This window comes from Saimiri boliviensis, chromosome 5 (genome assembly GCF_048565385.1).
Source record: "Saimiri boliviensis isolate mSaiBol1 chromosome 5, mSaiBol1.pri, whole genome shotgun sequence".
Lineage (NCBI taxonomy): Eukaryota > Metazoa > Chordata > Mammalia > Primates > Cebidae > Saimiri > Saimiri boliviensis.
Genome location: NC_133453.1, coordinates 8,290,422 through 8,310,604, shown reverse-complemented (window position 1 = coordinate 8,310,604; position 20,183 = coordinate 8,290,422). Strand labels below are relative to the sequence as shown.

The window sequence follows — 20,183 nt, the reverse complement described above, 5'->3', positions numbered from 1 at the left end:
CAGGGTCTCATTCCACTTGCCCAAGTGGAATGCAAATGGCTCACTGCCACTTTGACCTCCTGGGCTCAGTGATCCTGCCACCCCAGCCTCCCAAGTAGCTGCAGCCACATGCCACCATGCTTGGCATATTTTTGGTACTTTTAGTAGAGATAGGGTTTCACCATGTTGGCCAGGGTTGTCTTGAACTGTGGACTCAAGCCTGCCTGCCCTCCCCAAGTGCTGGGTTCATAGGCATGAGCCACTGCACCTGGCCAGATCAGGTATTTCGAAATGTGGACTTTCCACTAATACCTAGTTGCAGCACCAGGAGACAAGAATGATAGTGATAACTGGCTTGTGCCAAGCCTGGTTACTTTGATACAGAAACCACAAGCATTTTTGTTTTTATGAGATGTCTTGGGTGGTCATGAGTCTGGTTCTCAAATTCTGTTTTCTGGATTGTATCCCATTTCGCAAATAGGGAAAAGTTTAACAGCTAAGCAAGACGTCTTCCTTGTCCTAGAGTTCTGGGCCCAACTGCTTCAGCACTGCGCGCCACGCCAGGCCCACAGAGGCAGGCGTGACACGAAGGTGGGCCTTCAGAAGTGAATGGGCTGCGCTCCTCCGCATGGCATTTTCTCCTGTGTCCTGCTTTAGTAAGCCCCACTTACGTTAGAAATTTCTATTTTTCATCCAAAAAACTTTGGAAATCTTGAGTAAAATGCCTATATCTGCATAGATTCTGTAAAAGTGCATGTGGTATGTGGTGCCTGCCAGTTAAAGATAGAACTAACTACAAAATGATTCTCAGCTGCCTCACTTGGGCAAAATTTGATTCCTCTAGCCTCCAGGAACTCTGGCTTTGCTAACACGTCTCACCTGGTTTCTGTCTGCGTCAGACCCCTTCCTGGCCTGTTTGTTTCAGATCCTTCCTCTCCGTTGCGCCAACCGTTGTCCTCTCAGCCTTCCTCGCTCCATAGTGAACCTTTCCCGGCGCCACGTTGCCTTTGTGTTCTAACCTGCAATTGCCCGGCACAGTGAGAACGTACAGGACAAAACCAGAACCGAAAGGGGTAGACAGTATCATCTCTAATGAGTCCAGTGTACCCACCACTCAACAGCTCTGTCAGCCTCAAGCCCTCTCTGGTGCTTCCCCTCAGAGTAATACAAGTTTCAAGCATGTCATTTTACCCATAAATTACCATGCATCCCAAACCGGCAAGGATACCAGGCTGTGATTTAACCTACTGAAATTAACAGTGACAGTATCGCCCACCCTCCAGTCCATATTCAAATGTTCCTGATTGTTGCAGCAATGTTTCTTATGATAGGTTTGAATCAGGATCCATTTTAATGTTCCATCGGCTAACGTGGATGGCACAGGCAGCCCCACCACAGTGAGGGCACAGCGAGGGGAACAGGACGGCCATCTGGGCAGCTGGCTGCAGCAGAGTCTACATGTTGTTCCCTCATCACCTGAGTATTTATTCTAGAAGAGTAGCTTTTGCTGACCTTTTTTTGAATGACCCACACTGGATGTGGTTGATTTCTCTTTATTCATCCTGCAGATGACTGTGGCCCAGCTCCCACTGTGGAGTGCTCTGACCCCAGGTCCAGGCAGATGAGGGCAGGTGAATTCTGGGTTTGGGCTTCGTTTTGTCAGAGAACTACAGTAAGGAGAGGATAGGTAGGCATGCTTGTGAGCCAGGAGGTAAGAGGTTAAGCTGTCGACAGTCTGGCTTCTAGTTATGAAGCTCTAAGACCCAGAATTGCCCCCAGGAATACACCCGGATGGTCCTAAGAGACTGAGATCTCAGGGCCATCATATGCTTTATACCCGGTAAGAGTGCTTGGCACATGGTGGGTTTATAGTAGAATTCGTGAAAAACAAACCAAAACAGCCCCCAAATTGTCCCAAACTATAGCTGAAAGGAAAAGACAGTAGTTTTAAAATATAGCAGTAGGCCAGGTGCGGTGGCTCACGCCTATAATCCCAACACGTTGAGATTCACATAACCATTTTAAAGTAAACAATTCAGCGGCATTTAATATATTCACAATGTTGTGCAACCACCACCTCTAATTCCATCAAGAAAGAGGATCAGTGCTTTTCAGACTTTTTTGATCAGTAGCAGTGGATCTATATGAAGAAAACTTGTGAGCCCCTCTCACCAGAAAAAGGCATGTCTACATAGTTTTGCAACTTAGGTTCACAGATCCTGAAGCCCCTCCAGGGACCCCAGGGTAGACCCCCTGGTTTATGATTGGCTCTCAACTCTTCTGCAGAAGCAGCCTCATGGTCATCAGAACCCCCTTTAGTGGTGGGTCCCAGGTGGCACGACCAGAGGGTGAAGACGCACACAAGATAGATGTCAGCCTCACTGAGCGCTGGAGAGGGCAAGAGAAAATCTTGACCAGGAGCTTCTGTCCCCATCCTGCACAAGACTTGACCTTCTTAAGATCATCTGCACATTCCATGAATCTTTCCACCTTGCAAGACAAGGCGGGCTGTGGGGTCCCCTTAGACAGATGGATAAAGGACATAGGCCATGCTATTTCTCAAGGTCACAGTGGATTCATCAGTAGGCCAGGAACCCAGGACTCTATCTGGGTCTGTTTGTACAGCATGCTTCTATTACACAGGAGCCTGGAACACCAGCTACCGTTTTCAGCATGGTGCCTCCAGACAGACATTGGAAGTCTGTCTAGGGGTGGGACCCCAAGGTGGTGAGAGGGTTCCAGTGCCTGCAAGGCTAATCATGGAAGGATTTACATGTGTAAGAAATTGACTTCGAGCAATGGAGAGAAGCAGAAGGCAAGCCAATTCCATCCTAACATAATCTTTCACTCTTTATACTAATAGTTTAGTATTAGTAAATAATACTAGTAATTACTAATAATTAGTAAATAATAGTTTTTTTCACTCTTTGTACTATTTGAATAAAAGATGGGGCCGGGCTCAGTGGTTCACGCCGGTAATCCCAGCACTTTGGGAGTCCAAGACAGGCAGATCACAAGGTAAGGAGTTTGAAACCAGCCTGGCCAATATGGTGAAACCCTGTCTCTACTAAAAATTATATTTTAAAAAAATTAGCCAGGCGCGGTGGCACATGCCTGTCGTCTCAGTTACTTGGGAGGCTGAGGCAGGAGAATTGCTTGAACCGGGGAGGCAGAGGTTGCAGTGAGCCGAGATTGCACCACTGCACTCCAGCCTGGGTGACAGAGCAAGACTCCACCTCAAAAAAAAAAAAAAAAGAAAAGAAAAGAAAAATGGATATACAGCAAGGTAGTGATTTCCCCAAATTTGGAAGCATTCAATAACTTATTGGGGATGTTAACAAAGGAGATTAAAGTAAGGGATGGAATGGGAACAAAGTGATTTTTTAAAGGCCTCTCATGACCTTGAGAGCCCACGGGATTGCCTTTCTGATTTCAGATACTAGCCCAACCCAAAACAGCCCTGTGTTCTTTAAACTGATTGACTAAGTTTAGGAGATAACAGGTTGGAATTCAGGTGACTTTTAAAAGCTCCGGTTCCCAGGCACTCTATAAATACCTGAAACTGCCCAGGTGTTCTCTGCTTCAGTAAAATTAAGGCAATGAGGACACAAGGTTTTCATTTTGTAGCCGATATTTCGCAGAGTGTACCCATCTTCCTCATGCATGTGCCCCAGTAAACCCTTAAGATGACCATAAGACGAGCCCACCCCAAAGCCCATAAGCCTCTTAGCTAGATGTTTCCACCCTGCCCCACCTCCCCTGCCCCGCAAGCAGGCTGCTGTGTTTAGTGTTTGCAGATGAAACACAGGTTCGTAGCCTCGTCTCACTGGAGGCCAACTCCAGAGAAACAAGCATGCTCTAGCCACTGGTGTCCAGGCTTTGAGAATTCGTAGACCAGTAATTCTCAAAAATAAATCTAGGGGAAGATTGCCAATTTTTAATTTTTGCCAAGTAAGGACTTTCTTCTAAACTGTCATACACTCTTGATTGTTATTTCATAAAAAGAAAGGACATTTATGTCCTTATGCTTAGCAGCTGCATTCTGAACTGTAGGTAAAGTGTCATGATGTCTGCATGTACGGTCAAATGGTTAAAAAGGAAAAAAACAGTAGCGGTAGACACGGAGGAGTGCAGGCAGCAAAATGTTAATTGTCAAATCTTGAAGTTGACTGTTTGGGTGTTTATTATATAGGTATTCTAACTTTTCTGTGCTTTAAAATGTCATAAGGAGACCGTAGAAAATGCAGCGCTAATGACAGAGGCAGATCTGTGATTGCCTGGGGTGGGAGGGTGGATGGAGGAGTTGATGGAGATGGGGACAGGGAACTTTGGGGAGTGGTGGAATGTTCTGTGTCTTTATCACAGCGGTGGTTACACAAAGTATACGATGACCCAAACTCATCAAGCTGTACACTCAAAATGGATGAATTTTGTTGGTTATAAAATATATATTTTTTACCTCTCTATATATCTGCCTGCACTCATCTATGTCTATATTTCAAAATTCACCCATTTCATACCTTTCATATATATATCTCAATAAAGGTAGAGGCGCAAAAAGGACTCTTTGGGTTTTTTTTGAGACAGTCTCACTCTGTCATCCAGGCTTGAGTGCCGTCTCGGCTCACTGCAACCTCTGCTTCCCGGGTTCAAATGATTCTTTGCCTCAGCCTCCCAAGTAGCTGGGATTATAGGTGCCCACCACCATACCTGGCTAATTTTTTTATTTTTCATAGAGAAGGGGTTTCACCATGTTGGCCAGGCTGGTCTCGAACTCCTGACCTCAAGTGATCTGCCCACCTCGGCCTCCCAAAGTGCTGGAATTACAGGCATGAGCCACCAGGCCTGACTGAAGAAAGATATTTTAATACTAAAAAATTAAGAAGCTGATAATTTTAAAAGTACAGTCCTTTATATTAAATAAATTTTGCTCCCAGAAAAAAACTCACAAGACTGTCCTTATTTTTCTCATTTCCCTACCAAGAAGAGAAAAAAATCATCACAGACCAAGAGCAGGGAATGACATTTCCAAAAAGAGTGAGATCTGTCATCCAGTCCACCCAAATTTTTCCACCTGCAAGACACTGGCGGGGCGGTGAGTAAGATCTGCCCATCTGTGCCCTTCCACAGCCGGGAACAATGCAGCAGGAGAATGGGGGGATCCGGAAGCACTCACAGCTCCAAACTGGGCCTGCGTCCCACAGCCTCAGCTCCGGGCAACCTCTGATGGGGACACTGAAAGAAGCACCCTGGTCATTTTTCCCCTCTTTGTTTTTTTTGTTTTTGTTTTTGTTTTTTCGAAATGGAGTCTGGTTCTGTTGCCCAGGCTTGAGTGCAGTGGCACAATCTCGGCTCACTTCAACCTCCACCTCCGGAGTTAAAGCGATTCTTCTGCCTCAGCCTTCCAAGTAGATGGGATCACATGGGCCACCACGCCCAGCTAATTTTTTTTGTAATTTCAGTAGAGACGGGGTTTCACCATGTTGGCCAGGATGGCCTCGGACTCCTGACCGCAGGGGATCCGCCCATCTTTGCCTCCCAAAGTGCTGAGATTACAGGTGTGAGCCACCATGCCTGGCGTCTCTTTGCATTTTTAAGGGAATAGTTAGATAGTCTTTTAAACTTACAACAATTTTTTTTTTTTTTTTAAAGACAGGGTTTCACCATATTGGTCAGGCTGGTCTCAAACTCCTGACCTCAGGTGATCCGCCTGCCTCAGCCTCCCAAAGTGTTGGGATTACAGGCGTGAGCCACTGCGCCCGGCAACGATTTTTTTTTATATATATATACAAAATTTTGCTCTTGTTGCCCAGGCTGGAGTGCAGTGGCGTCATCTGGCACACTGCATCCTCCACTTCCCGGGTTCAAGTGATTCTCCTGCCTCAGCCTCCAGAGTAGCTGGAATTACAGATGCATGCCACCATGCCAGGCAAATTTTTGTATTTTTAGTAGAAATGGGGTTTTGCCATGTTGGCCAGGCTGATCTTGAACTCCTGAGATCAGGTGATCTGCCTGCTTCAACCTCCCGAAGTGCTGGGATTACAGGCGTGAGCCACCACGCCCAGCCACAACAACTGTGTTTGAGACAGGGTCTCACTCTGTTGCCCAGGCTGGAATACCGTGATGTGATCACTGGTACAGCTTCAACATCCCAGGCACAAACAATCCTCCTAAGTAGCTGGACCAACAGGCACTTACCACCACGCTTGGCTATTTTTGTTTACTTTTTATAGAGATGGGGTCTCACTATGTTGCCCAGGCTGGTCTCAAACTCCTGGGCTCAAGCGATCCTCCTGCCTTGGCCCCTCAAAGTGCTCAGATTACAGGAGTGTGCCACTGTGCCTGGCTTTATTTATTAGTGTTATAATTTTTTGAGACAAGGTCTTGCTCTGTTGCCCAGGCTGGAATACAGTGGCGTGATCACGTCTCACTACAGCCTCAACCTCCCAGGCTCAAGCCATCCTCCCGCCTCAGCCTTCCAGAGTGCTGGGATTACAGGCATGTGCCTCTACATCTCGCTTATAGTATATAATACGGTTTTGTATTTTAACCTTTCTATTATAGGAGCAGTAAATGATTGTAGGAGAAAATGTAAAAAATTTGAAGACAAGAAAATTTAAGCAAAACCTACCATTTCCACCACACAGAGACCACCAGTGTTAGCTTAAGGTGTATTCTTGCAGAGGAGGCATAGGTATAGCACGTATGTGTATAAATATGCTTGTGTGTATGTGCACGTGTGTATGAATGTACATGTATGTAGGTATACACAAATGCATAGTATCTGTGTGTTTGCAAAGCGCGGACGTGCTACGCGCACCATTCTGCAGCCTTGGTGGGATCAGTCCCAATCTCTTACCTTTCCACTCCAGTCATCTCACCATAGTCAGATATTCCCAATGAACCCAACATGTCCCACACGTACTTTTTGGCTAGTTGTGTATTCAATCTGGGGCTGCACGTGACATCTGGGTGTCGAGTGCCATCGTGTCTTTGAATCTAGTAAACCCCATTTCTCTGGCATTGTTTGCTGGATTTCTCCGGCAGCTCTCTTGTGTCATGTAGCTGGTTCCTTGTATTTCCGATAAACTAGAAGTGATGTGTAAAGGCTCATGGATTCAGGTTAACCCAAGGGGACACATCACGTGTGGCTGAGACCACCGGCAATGCTAAGATTGACCATGGCACCCGCCATGCGCCTTGGAAAGACACCGCAATCCACGTGGCATCGCTTCAGTCCTACAGTCATTTTCCCATCAACTCTTCACCTAATGGCTGTGGCACCAATGAAAAATCATTGTGTTTTAAAATCGGGGTTTTGCAGTTTAGGTATGATGAGGCCAACAATCGAGTATGCTAAGGATGGGGTGACATTGAAGTAAAGACTCAAAGGAGTGAGCCTTGTGGCTGGCTGTGGGAAGTGTTCCTGGAGAGGAAGCAGCAGGAGGAAAGGCCTAGAGGCAGGTTTGCAGAAAAGCAGGCGAGGGGTCGTGGCTCATGTCTGTAACCCCAACGCTTTAGAAGATTCAGGTGAGAGGATCAGTTGAGGTCAGGAGTTTGAGACCAGCCTGGGCAACACAGCAAGACCCCATCTCTACAAAAGATTTAAAGAATTAGCCAGGTGTGGTGGCATGTGCCTGTAGTCCTAGCTACTTGAGAGGCTTAGGTGGAAGGAGCGCTGGAGCCCAGGAGTTCAAGGCTGCAGTGAGCTATGATTGCACCACTGCACTTCAGCTGGGGTGACAGAGTGAGACCCTGTCTCTAAAAGAAAAGGAAACAGACTCAGTACTCTGAAGCCAAGTGGGAGAGGGAGAGAGCGGTGAGAAACAAAGCCGGAGGTAACAGGGGAGGGAGCGCCACAGCACGCCGGACCTGGCAAGCATTGTCCAGACTTAGATGGGAAGCCGCTGGAGTGTTTGGATGGGTGCCCCAAACCTCAGAACGGGCTTTCCGCGTATCCTTGTTTCATTCCCAGCTCAAGTCCCCCATGTAAGTGTGTTATTGGTCGCAGAGTGCCCTCCATGCATTCCCTGAGTGTTCTTGGGAGCAGGCATTGTCCTAGGCACTATGAAGACAGAAGTGAGAGAAATGAAAAGGCACAGGCCCTGCCCTCCTGGAGCCTAGAATCTGGTGAGGGAGGAAAGACTAGAAGAATTCTACAGGCCAGGCACAGTAGCTCATGCCTGCAATCCCAGCACTTTGGAGGCCAGGAGTTCAAGACCAACTTGGCCAGCATGATGAAACCCCATCTCTATCAAAAATACAAAAATTGCCGGGCGCGGTGGCTCAAGCCTGTAATCCCAGCACTTTGGGAGGCCGAGGCGGGTGGATCACGAGGTCGAGAGATCGAGACCATCCTGGTCAACATGGTGAAACCCCGTCTCTACTAAAAATACTAAAAATTAGCTGGGCATGGTGGTGCGTGCCTGTAATCCCAGCTACTCAGGAGGCTGAGGCAGGAGAATTGCTTGAACCCAGGAGGCGGAGGTTGCAGTGAGCCGAGATCGCGCCATTGCACTCCAGCCTGGGTAACAAGATCGAAACTCTGTCTCAAAAAAAAAAAAAAAAAAAAAAAAATACAAAAATTAGCTGGGCGTGGTGGTGCACAACTATAATCCCAGCTACTCGGGAGGCTGAGGCAGGAGGATCACTTGAACCCGGGAGGCGGAGGCTGCAGTGAGCCGAGATCACACCACTGCACTCCAGCCCAGGCAACAGAGTGAGACTCTGTCTCAAAAATAAATAAATAAATAAAAGAGTGAAGTGCAGGTGTGCCTCCAATCTGGTCCTGGAGGCTGGGGATACCTCCCCTGAGGAAGTGATTCCTAGTCAAAATCTGAAAGGCCAAGAAGGATCAACAAGGTGGAGAGAGAAGATGCTTGTTCCAGGCAAAAAGAACAGTGGGAAGGAGCAAGCATGGCAGACGACGTGGAAGGGAAGGCGGGCAGAGGTTCCAGAGATTGCAAGCTTTCTGCCTGCATTCTAAGAGCAATGAGTGATTTAAGCAAGAGGTGATGGGTCAGGACTCGGAAGGCCTCTCTGCCTCTATGTGGAAAAGGGCTTGGAGAGTAGAAATAGATGTAGTCGGCCGGATGTGGTGGCTCATGCCTGTAATCCCAGCACTTTGGGAAGCCAAGGCAGGCAGATCACCTGAGGTCAGGAGTTCAAGACTAGCCTGACCAACATAGTGAAACCCCTTCGCTACTAAAAATACAAAATTAGCCAGGCATGGTGGCGTGCACCTATAATCCCAGTTACTCAGAGGCTGAGGCCGGAGATTCGAGAGAGAGAGAGAGAGAGAGAGAGAGAGAGAGAGAGAGAGAAAGAAAGAAAGAAATAGATGTAGTTAGACAGTGAGGAATCACTACGGTCTGGGGAAGCAAAGGCAGTGCTGGGGATGGAGGACGCAGACAGGTTCCAGGGCCACTGAGGGGATCAGCAGGACTCCTGAGCCATCAGTCGGCAGGGGCAGGACTGGCTGGAGGACAGGGACAGATCCTGCTGGCCTGCATAACACCAGGTTCATCTTGAGGTTGACATTTATCCTTGACCTTTTTGTTTAGTCCCCACCCACAAGGTCGCATTAGCTGCCTGCTGAGTTTAATCAAATCTCTTCCTGTCCTGGCAAAGCCCGGGAGTGAAGGGATTATCAGTCTATTTCCAGAATCCAAAGAGGTTTAGAAGAAAAAGTAGCTTTCATTTAGCTGTTGGCCCTCCCACCAACCTTCCCCAAGTGAGCTGGGTGACTCATACATATGTGAGACCCTCTGTCTGGAGACTGGGGCGGAGGGTGTTGCCTAATGCCCAGAACTGCTGAAACTACCAGTTCACCGTCTCAGCACTAATCCAACTCTGCTCCTTAAGTGGGATTTGGCTTTTAGACATTGAGACCTGGGTGCTGGGCATCCTCGCTAGATCCCCTACAAATTCCCCACATATGTAGCCCAGGGGTCTCAGCAGGGCCTCTGCCGGCTCATCTGGTGAGACGGTACCAGCTTGCTCAGAACAGGGGCTGGCTGTTCATCATCTCAGGGCATAGAGACCCTCTCCTTGCCACCTGGCCCTTCCCACCTGGTTGGTGACAAATCACAAGGTATGTGACCACCACAGGCCAAAACCTTCTCAGAAACCTGGGGCAGGTGTGGGGAAGAGCTAGGATGGGTGTTTTCATGCAGACAGTGTGTCCCAGCTTCACTTTTTCTGTGTGGTTTCCATAAGACTGCTAATTAAGGAGACTCGGAGTGAGTTGGGGGCAGTGGCTCATGCCTATAGTCCCAGCGACTCAGGAGGCTGAGGATGGAGGATTGCTTGAGGCCAGGAATTCGAGACCAACTTGAGCAATACAGTCAGACCCAGTCTCTCCCCCCTCCAAAAAAAATAACAAAAATAAGTTAACTAGGCATGGTGGCACACACCTGTAGTCCTAGCTACTCAGTAGGCTGAGGCAGGAGGATTACTTGAGCCCAGGAGTTTGAGGCTGCTGTGAGCTACGATTGTGGCATTGCACTCCAGCCTGGGCAACAGAACAAGATCCTGTATCTTAAAAAAAAAGCCTCAGAGTATGTTTAATTCCAGACCACTAAGATGGCCTCTTAATTGTAAAACAGAGGTAAAACGGATAACAAGAAAAGGCTGTCTCTTAGTATGAATTGCTAAATAGAACTTTTGGAATTTTAATATATTCTTTTTTTTTTTTTTTAAAGGTAGGATCTTTTTTTAAATAAAGAAAAAAGACAGGATCTTGCTATGTCACCCAGGCCAGTCTCCGCTCCTGGCTTCAAATGATCCTCTTGCTTCAGCCTCCTAAAGAATTGAGATTACTGGTGTAAGCCACAGTACCTGACCATTAGTATATTTTTGGAAACAGTATTTGTGAAGTGGTTATGTTGTGATTTTCAGGAATTTTTTTGATTTATTTGTCATAAGACACTGTCATGATAGAACTTTAAATTCAACCTGGCACTAGTGTGATAACGTCAAAGGTTTGTTAGAAAGGAAAACCTCATAGGGATCCAGCTGGACTCCTTGGTGAGGTTTACTGAGAAATGTTCGATGCTTACCGAAACAATAAAATATTCAACTGGGTGCAGTGGCTCACTCCTGACCTCAGGTGATACACCTGCTTCAGGTGGATCACCTGAGGTCAGGAGTTCAAGACCAGCCTGGCCAACATGGCAAAACACTGTCTCTACTAAAAATAAAAAATAAAAATAAAAATAAAATAGCTGGATGTGGTGGTGGGCACCTACAATCCCAGCTACTTGGGAGGCTGAGGCTGGAGAATTGCTTGAACCTGGGAGATGGAGGTTGCAGTGAACCGAGATTGCACCATTGCACTCCAGCCTGGGTGATGGAGCCTGAGACTCTGTCTCAAAAAAAAAAAAGAAAGAAAAAAGAAAAGAAAATATCAGGGCCGGGCGCGGTGGCTCACGCCTGTAATCCCAGCACTTTGGGAGGCCGAGGCGGGTGGATCACAAGGTCAAGAGATCAAGACCATCCTGGTCAACATGGTGAAACCCCGTCTCTACTAAAAATACAAAAAATTAGCTGGGCATGGTGGTGCGTGCCCGTAATCCCAGCTACTCAGGAGGCTGAGGCAGGAGAATTGCCTGAACCCAGGAGGCGGAGGTTGCGGTGAGCTGAGATCACGCCATTGCACTCCAGCCTGGGTAACAAGAGCGAAACTCCATCTCAAAAAAAAAAAAAGAAAAGAAAAGAAAAGAAAGAAAATATTAAAAACACCCAAAGCATGCCAGGTAAAATGCAAACTAAGCAAAGACCATGTTGATGCAGGTGGAAGGGAGTGTCCAGTGAAGATGCACAGCATCTCGTGAGTAGGTCTTCTATCCAGGATGTTCTTGACTTGATATTCATGATTGTCTTGCCTTTCCCCAGCCCTCTAACACCTGACGAACATACTAAGGTGGTAGAAGTTGCCAGGCACAGATTAACATGGCAGCCAGCGGGAAGACCAGCAAGTCCGAACCGAACCAAGTTATCTTCAAGAAGATCTCCCGGGACAAATCGGTAAGTGGTACAGAAGTGAGTGATTTGATAGAAATTATTGTTTAAAAAAATGGAGCTTTTTCAAGTACAGTGTAGTCAGGATCAACATCAAAACCCTTTGAGGGCCAGGGCGTGGTGGCTCATACCTGTAATCCCAGCACTTTAGAAGGCTGAGGCCCGTGAATCACTTGAGGCCAGGAGTTTGAGACCAGCCTGGCCAACATGGCAAAACCCTCTCTGCTAAAAATACAAAAATTAGCTGGGTGTGGTAGTGGGTGCCTGTAATCCCAGACTTGGGAGGCTGAGGCATGAGAATTACTTGAACCCAGGAGGTAGAGGTTGCAACGAGCCCAGCCCAGATCATGCCACTGCACTCCAGCCTGGGTAACAGAGGGAGACTATGTCTCCAAGAAAAAAACAAGCAAACCCTATGAGGGGCAGGGAAGCTTTGTGTCTATTTTCCATCTCTGTCTAAGATGGAAGATCAATGAGATATAAATGAATGAATGAACTGCAGAAATGCGGCTTCTCTTCAGTCTCATCAAGATGTTAGTCTTGTGACCCTCAATTTTCTCCCAATCGCTCAATCCCCACACTGTCACCCCCACCTCTGCTTCTTTTCCTAGCTGGCCTAGAACCCTTGACTTACTATTTAAACACTATTTTGTCAGTACCTGTGATGCCCCTGGCCTTTCAACTATCTATTGTGTCACCTGCCTGGGTAAAACCAGACACTGATCAATGTGACTCCTTCTTTGTGCACCTGCCCCAACACAGAGCTCTCAAACCTCAGTGGGGCCTGTGGGGCCACTGGAAAAGGGAGCGTGCCCCCATCTGCCCTCTTTCCACCACTCTTCAGGGGCATATTAGATGCTCCAGATATGCCCATGAACTTCCTGGCATGGGAAAGGGTCTACCCTCCAGCCTCTGTGGATAGCTCCACTCAATAGCTTCTTAGGTATAGCTCAGCGCTGTCCAGTGCAAGCCACAGATGTAATTTTAAATTTTCTAGTAGCCACTTTTAAAAAGTAAGAAGAGGCCGGGCGCGGTGGCTCAAGCCTGTAATCCCAGCACTTTGGGAAGCTGAGGTGGGTGGATCACGCTCTCTCTCTAAAAAAAACAAACAAACAAACAAACAAAAAAAACCCCAACAACAACAACAAAAAAAAACTATGGATTTCATTCATCTTAAAAACAACCACCACCGGGCGCGGTGGCTCAAGCCTGTAATCCCAGCACTTTGGGAGGCCGAGGCGGGTGGATCACGAGGTCGAGAGATCGAGACCATCCTGGTCAACCTGGTGAAACCCCGTCTCTACTAAAAATACAAAAAATTAGCTGGGCGTGGTGGCACGTGCCTGTAATCCCAGCTACTCAGGAGGCTGAGGCAGGAGAATTGCCTGAACCCAGGAGGCGGAGGTTGCGGTGAGCCGAGATCGCGCCATTGCACTCCAGCCTGGGTAACGAGCGAAACTCCGTCTCAAAAAATAAATAAATAAATAAATAAATAAATAAAAAACAACCACCACCTGCCCTTGACCCTATATCGTTTCTAGCTCTCCTTCCCTTGCAGCCAAACCTTTTGAAAGAGAAGGAAACTTTCCTCTCTTCACCTACCCTCTTCTCTTCCATCCACTCTTCAGTCCTTAAGTCCTCACAGTCGGGCTGCCTAACTGGCTTTCCCCTTGCCAATCAGTTCCCCACTGTGCTAAATCTCAGTGCTCCCTTCTATAAAATGGGCTCAATTCCTATCTCATTGAGTTGCTGTGAGGATTAAATGAAACCATGTGGTCAACGTGCTTAGCTTGGCCCCTGATACATGATAAGCACCCTAAATGCCATTTAATTCTTCCAAAAGCTATTTCTCTATTTAGCGCCTCTAAATACTGTTTAATTCAAGTCTTTCATCCTGCTTAAAACACTTCACGGTCTTCTGAGGTTCTTTAGGGTCAGGTCCTATGAGACCATTTCAGCAGCAGCCTGCATCCCCATTCTGTGGCCATTCACCTGCAGGCGAAGCTACTGGCAGTTCTAGAAGCATTCTCGGGCCCTGGGCTTTGTATACATTTTGCTCACAGCGCATGCCCTCCCCGTCCCCTGTCCCCTGGCCATGCCATTTGTCCACTGGATAGAGCCCCTCTGAAAGCCAGAGCCTTCCCTCTCTCCTTGCCCTCCCCTGGGGCTTCCTCCCCATCAGCCTTTGCCCTGGCATTTATCCCAGGGGCATAATTGCCTGTTTACTTGTTGGGCTCCCAACCAAAGAGCAGGGACCCTGGGGAGCAATGGGATGTGTTCTTGGGTTTTTATTTTCAGCAGCCAGCAGCTGCTGGGGCCTCTAGAACCATGTGTGGGATGAAATCGACAGGCCAAGTCTAGCAGAGGAGACTGGCTCCGGCGAGAGCACCCGGAACACGGTGTGGTGCAGGCTGCAGTGGGGCCGCAGGCACCTGCTCCCGGGGGGTGTGGGGCAAAGGGAGAGATGGGGACCCTGAGGTGTCCTCTGAAGCGTGGATAGGACTCCACCCCGGAGAAAGTGCAGCAGAATGGCCTTCCTTACAGTGGAAACAATAGGAACAGAGGCACAAATCTGTGGTGTTTCGAGGAGCTGTGGCAGAGCTGCTGTGGCCAGTGGCCAGGAAGAGCGGAGCTGTTAGGGAGGATGCTCTCAGCGTGGCCACGCACAAGGCACTGGAGTTTATTCCGCAGGGAAGGAGCGAGCTGCCAGTAGACACTGAGCAGCAGAATAGCAGTATATCAGTCATGATTCCGGCAAGGCAGCCTGTAAATAGGTAGATTTGAGGATATATATATATATATATATATATATGGGATTTTTAAAAAATAAGTATCACTTTTTAAAATTGCATTTTAGGTTTTGGGGTACATGTGAAGAACATACAAGATTGTTGCATAGGTACACACATGGCAGCGTCATTTGCTGCCTTCCTCCCCATCACCTATATCTGACATTTCTCCCCACGCTCTCTCTCCCCAACTCCCCACCCCCCGCTGTCCCTCCTCTGTTTTCCCCCCGACAGACTCCAGTGTGTGATGTTCCCCTCCCTGTGTCCATGTGTTCTCATTGTTCAACACCTGCTCATGAGTGAGAACATGCGGTGTTTGATTTTCTGTTCTTGTGTCAGTTTGCTGAGAATGATGGTTTCCAGGTTCATCCATGTCCCTACAAAGGACACGAACTCATCAATTTTTATGTCTGCATAGCATTCCGTGGTGTATATGTGCCACATTTTCCCTGTCCAGTCTATTATCGATGGGCATTTGGGTTGGTTCCAGGTCTTTGCTATTGTAAACTGTGCTGCAATGAACATTCGTGTGCATGTGTCCTTATAGTAGAACGATTTATAATCCTTTGGATATATACCCAGTAATGGGATTGCTGGGTCAAATGGAATTTCTATTTCTAGGACCTTGAGGAATCACCACACTGTCTTCCATGGGTTTTTAAAATTTGAGACAGGGTCTTACTCTGGAAACCAGTGAAGGTCTCTTTACCCTCTTTGTGGGAGAGCAGGGTTGGAGTGCAATGGTACAATCGTAGCTCACTACAGTTTCAGCCTCCTAGGCTCAAGTGATCCTCCTTCCTCAGCCTCCAAAGTAGTTGGGGCTACAAGCAGGCACCACCTTGCCAAGCTAATTTTTTTTTTTTTTTTTTGAGACGGAGTTTTGATCTTGTTACCCAGGCTGGAGTGCAATGGCGCGATCTCGGCTCACCGAAACCTCCGCCTCCTGGGTTCAGGCAATTCTCCTGCCTCAGCCTCCTGAGTAGCTGGGATTACAGGCACGTACCACCATGCCCAGCTAGTTTTTTGTATTTTTAGTAGAGACGGGGTTTCACCATGTTGACCAGAATGGTCTCGATCTCTCGACCTCATGATCCACCTGCCTCGGCCTCCCAAAGTGCTGGAATTACAGGCTTGAGCCACCTCGCCTGGCCGCCAAGCTAATTTTTTAAAAACTTTTTTTGTAGAGATGGCAAGTGGCAGAGGAGGGGGCATCACTTTGTTGCCCAGGCTTGAACTCCTGACTTCAGGCAATCCTTCCCACCTTGGTCTCTCAGTACTGGGATTACAAGCATGAGCCATTGTACCTGACCAGAGGAGAGTTTTTAAAAGGGGTTGTTTGCTGAGGTGTAGGCATGTGTGAAAGAAATCACAAGAAATAGCCAGGTGCAATGGCTCATGCCTGTAATCCCAGCACTTTGGAAGGCCAAGGTGGGTGGATTGCTTGAGCCCAGGAGTTTGAGACCAGCCTGGGCAACATGGGGAGACCCCATCTCTACAAAAAAATACAAAAAATTTAGCTGGGCTTGGTGGCATGCATCTGGGAGGCTGTGGTGGGGGGAATAACTTGATCCTGGCACACAAAGGTTGTGGTGAGCCACGATAGTGCCACTGCACACCAGGCTGGGTGACGGAATGAGACCTTGTCTCAAAAAAAAAAAAAAAAAAAAGAGAGAGAGATCATAACAAAGAGTTAGTTTAATATGTCACACAGCATTGAGAAGCAGCTGGGCACTGGTACCTCCCTGGGCTTAAGAGATGAGGGATGGCACAAATATCAGAACTCCGAGGCCCTCAGGGCTACCTGCCAGGAACTGTGGTCCCCAGTAGAGGGCTGTGCCAGCCCCAGGCCTGGCCACCATCCAGGCAAGGTGGAGACAAACATCTGGCCCACCTTACCCAGAAGCCAGAAGGCCAGGGAATCTACTAGGGCAACACACCCTGGTCAACCCCCAAGGGTGGATCTTGAGGGCGAGGCCAAGACGCCCACAGTGTTTAGGAAGCTGGGACTCACCGCAGGAACCAGCAGGTAGCAGTGTGTGCCCTGGTCAGCTCTCTCCTCTCATATGCCAGGCTTCCACACCACCCAGGCTAGTGAGGTCTGGAAGCCTGGCTTAGTGCTGGAAGTATAAAATTTCCCATGGAATCTTTTCTGTAAACCAGGGTTCCAGTGGTATTTGCTTGAAGTCACTTCAGCATTAATCATGCAAGTAACCTAGAGGGCACAGGACTACACTTCAGGGCATCTGATATGGGTGGAAGGGGGCAGTCTAGAGAGGACTTAATGCCAACAGAAATGACTTAGGCAGTTCCTGGAATTCAAAATATGCATTTGAAGAAGGGGGCCAGCCAAAGGATGTGCTGTCATTCATTGATGCACTTGGCAAACACTGAATCTTTGTGTGCCCTAGACTCTGTAATAGATGCTTAAAGATGTGCAGAAGACCCCAGCTGACTACCATTAAAGTGCTGAGGGCCGGGGAACCCGATCCTGCTCTCTCATAAGTTCTTTGTTGTTGTTGTTGTTTTGAGACAGAGTCTGACTCTGTCACCCAGGCTGGAGTTCGGTGGCACAATCTCTGCTCACTGCAACGTCCACCTCCCAGGCTCAAGCGATTTCCTGCCTTAGTCTTTGGAGTAGCTGGGATTACAGGCGTGCGCCGTCATGCCTGGCTAATGTTTGTGTTTTTAGTAGAGACAGGGTTTTGTCGTGTTGGCCAGGATGGCCTCGAACTCCTGACCTCAGGTGATCCACCCACCTCAGCCTCCCAAAGTGCTGGGATTACAGGCGTGAGTCACCACGCACAGCCTGTCCAGAAGTTCTTGTAGCAAAGAGGGGATACCTTTCATTCCACAGCTGGAAATAAAAGATTTAACAGCAAATGGATGGCAAAAGTCTCATTTACATAATTTTCCACTTAAGTATTAAAAGGTAATTCAGCAAGTTTAGCTGGCTGATATCCAACCTGGGCTTGATGAGAGAAAGGTGAGAACAGGGAGCCCCGACCATCTAAAGGGGTAGGAAGAATTCCTTTGAGCAGATAGATGAGAACTGAGGACAGAACACGCGTTGCCTGAAATCTGTTGTCTCTGCCCACAGCCGAGCCGGGGCGACTGCAAAGCCTCCTCTTTTCAAGATGAATGAGAAGACGCAGTTGCTGCTGGTTTTTATCATGGCTCCCTTAGCTTAGCATTCTTTGGCTCTTAGCCCCACACCTGTTCTTCTTCCAGGTGACCATCTACCTAGGGAAGAGAGACTACATAGACCACATCAGCAAAGTCCAGCCTGTGGGTAAGTTGATTGGAGAAAACCGTAATGCTGTTTTTCCTTTAAGTCATCAGATGACTGCTCACTTTGTATTTTTAAAAATCGGGAGGGGAGGTGGAGGAGTAAAAAAAAAAAAATCAGCTTTGCTATTAATCTAATTAAAGAAATGCAAATTCAAACATCAGTGAGGCACCACTGGCTGATTGGAAACAATTTTATTTATTTTTACTTTTTTTTTTTTTTTTGGGGGACGGAGTTTCGCTCTTGTTACCCAGGCTGGAGTGCAATGGCACGATCTCGGCTCACCGCAACCTCCGCCTCCTGGGCTCAGGCAATTCTCCTGCCTCAGCCTCCTTATTTTTACTTTAATTTTTGAGATGGAATTTCGTTCTTGTTGCCCAGTCTGGAGTGCAGTGGCGCGATCTCAGCTCGCTGCAACCTCTACCTCCTGGGTTCAAGTGAGTCTCCTGCCTCAGCCTCCCAAGTAGCTGGGACTACAGGCATGTGCCATCATGCCAGCTAATTTTGTATTTTTAGTAGAGATGGGGTTTTACCATGTTGGTCAGGCTGGTCTTGAACTCCTAACCTCAGGTGGTTCACCTGCCTCGGCCTCCCAAAGTGCTGGGATTATAGGCGCGAGCCACCACATCCAGCTGGAAACAATTTTCAAGAGTGTGAAGAGACAAAGGACTCATGTCTGGAATATATGAAGAGTGCTCAGAACTTAACAGTACAAAACGTAAGGTGCTAGGAGAAAATGGGCAAAAGACAGGAAGCGAAGGTGCACAGGAGACAAGCAAGCCCGTGGAAACTGTTTGGCATCATTAGCCAATAGGGAAATACGGATTAAAGCTACAGTGAGAGTGTATCATACACCTGCCAAAATGGCTACAATATTTTAGACTGGGCCGGGCGCGGTGGCTCAAGCCTGTAATCCCAGCACTTTGGGAGGCCGAGGCGGGTGGATCACGAGGTCGAGAGATCTAGACCATCCTGGTCAACATGGTGAAACCCCGTCTCTACTAAAAAAAAACAAAAACAAAAACAAAAAAAAAAAAAATTAGCTGGGCATGGTGGTGCGTGCCTGTAATCCCAGCTACTCAGGAGGCTGAGGCAGGAGAATTGCCTGAACCCAGGAGGCGGAGGTTGTGGTGAGCCGAGATCGCGCCATTGCACTCCAGCCTGGGTAACAAGAGCGAAAACTCCGTCTCAAAAAAAAAAAAAAATATTTTAGACTGATGCAAAAGTAATTGCAGTTTTTTGCCATTCCTTTCAATGTAGTGGCACGATCTTGGCTCACTGCAACCTCCGCCTCCTGGGCTCAAGCGATCCTCCCACCACGGCCTCCTAAGTAGCTGAGACTTCAGGCATGTGCCACCACGCCTGGCTACTTTTTGTATTTTTTGTAGAATTGGGGTTTCACCATGTTACCCAGGCTGGTCTCGAACTCCTGAGCGCAAGTGATCTGCCTGCCTCAGCTCTCAAAGTGCTGAGATTACAGGCGTGAGCCACTGCACCCAGCAGCAGTTTCTTAAAACATGAAACATATACTTACCATATGACCTGACAGCTGCATCCTGGGCACTTAGAGAAATGAAAACTGGTGTCCTCACAAAAACCTATACGTCATTGTTCACTGCAGCTTCATTTGTGGTAGCTCCAAACCGGAAAGAACAAAAATGTCCCTCAGAAAGTCCCACGTCAGCTTCCTAGTTTTGATATCGTACTATAATTATGGCAGATGGAACCATTGGGAGAAACTGCATGAAGGATACGAGGGGCGTCTCGGTACTATCTTTGCAGCTTCCTGTGAATCTGTAATCATTTCAACACAAAAGGGTTTTTAAAGACTGTAGAAAAACTGGCAGTTTCAGATACTGGATATGAAAATGTTCCTTGGCAAAACACTTTCTGGAAGGTTATTTGGCAGCATGTTATCAAAAGCCAAATCCAATTCTATAATTTTTTTTTTTTAAATCATGGAGAGAGATAAAGTATATATAAGGATGCTTATCACAATATTAATTATAATGGGAAACACTGGAAACAACCTTGATACCCTCACAATGGGAAGTGATTCAATAATTGATGGTGCATCTATTCAATGGAGTAATATGTAGCTATTAAAA

At 47.6% G+C, this 20,183-nt stretch overlaps 1 protein-coding gene across 1 annotated transcript in view; it reads left to right on the top strand.

Moving 5' to 3' along the window:
* Nucleotides 1–9,865: 9,865 nt before the first annotated feature.
* SAG (S-antigen visual arrestin) overlaps nt 9,866–20,183 on the top strand; it is a 42,402-nt gene continuing 32,084 nt past the window's right edge. The window contains exons 1-3 of the mRNA XM_039469905.1: nt 9,866–10,072; nt 11,903–12,006; nt 18,018–18,078. Of these exons, the coding sequence (XP_039325839.1) occupies nt 11,932–12,006; nt 18,018–18,078 (136 nt within the window). The 5' untranslated portion in view covers nt 9,866–10,072; nt 11,903–11,931. The remainder of the gene's footprint in view (nt 10,073–11,902; nt 12,007–18,017; nt 18,079–20,183) is intronic.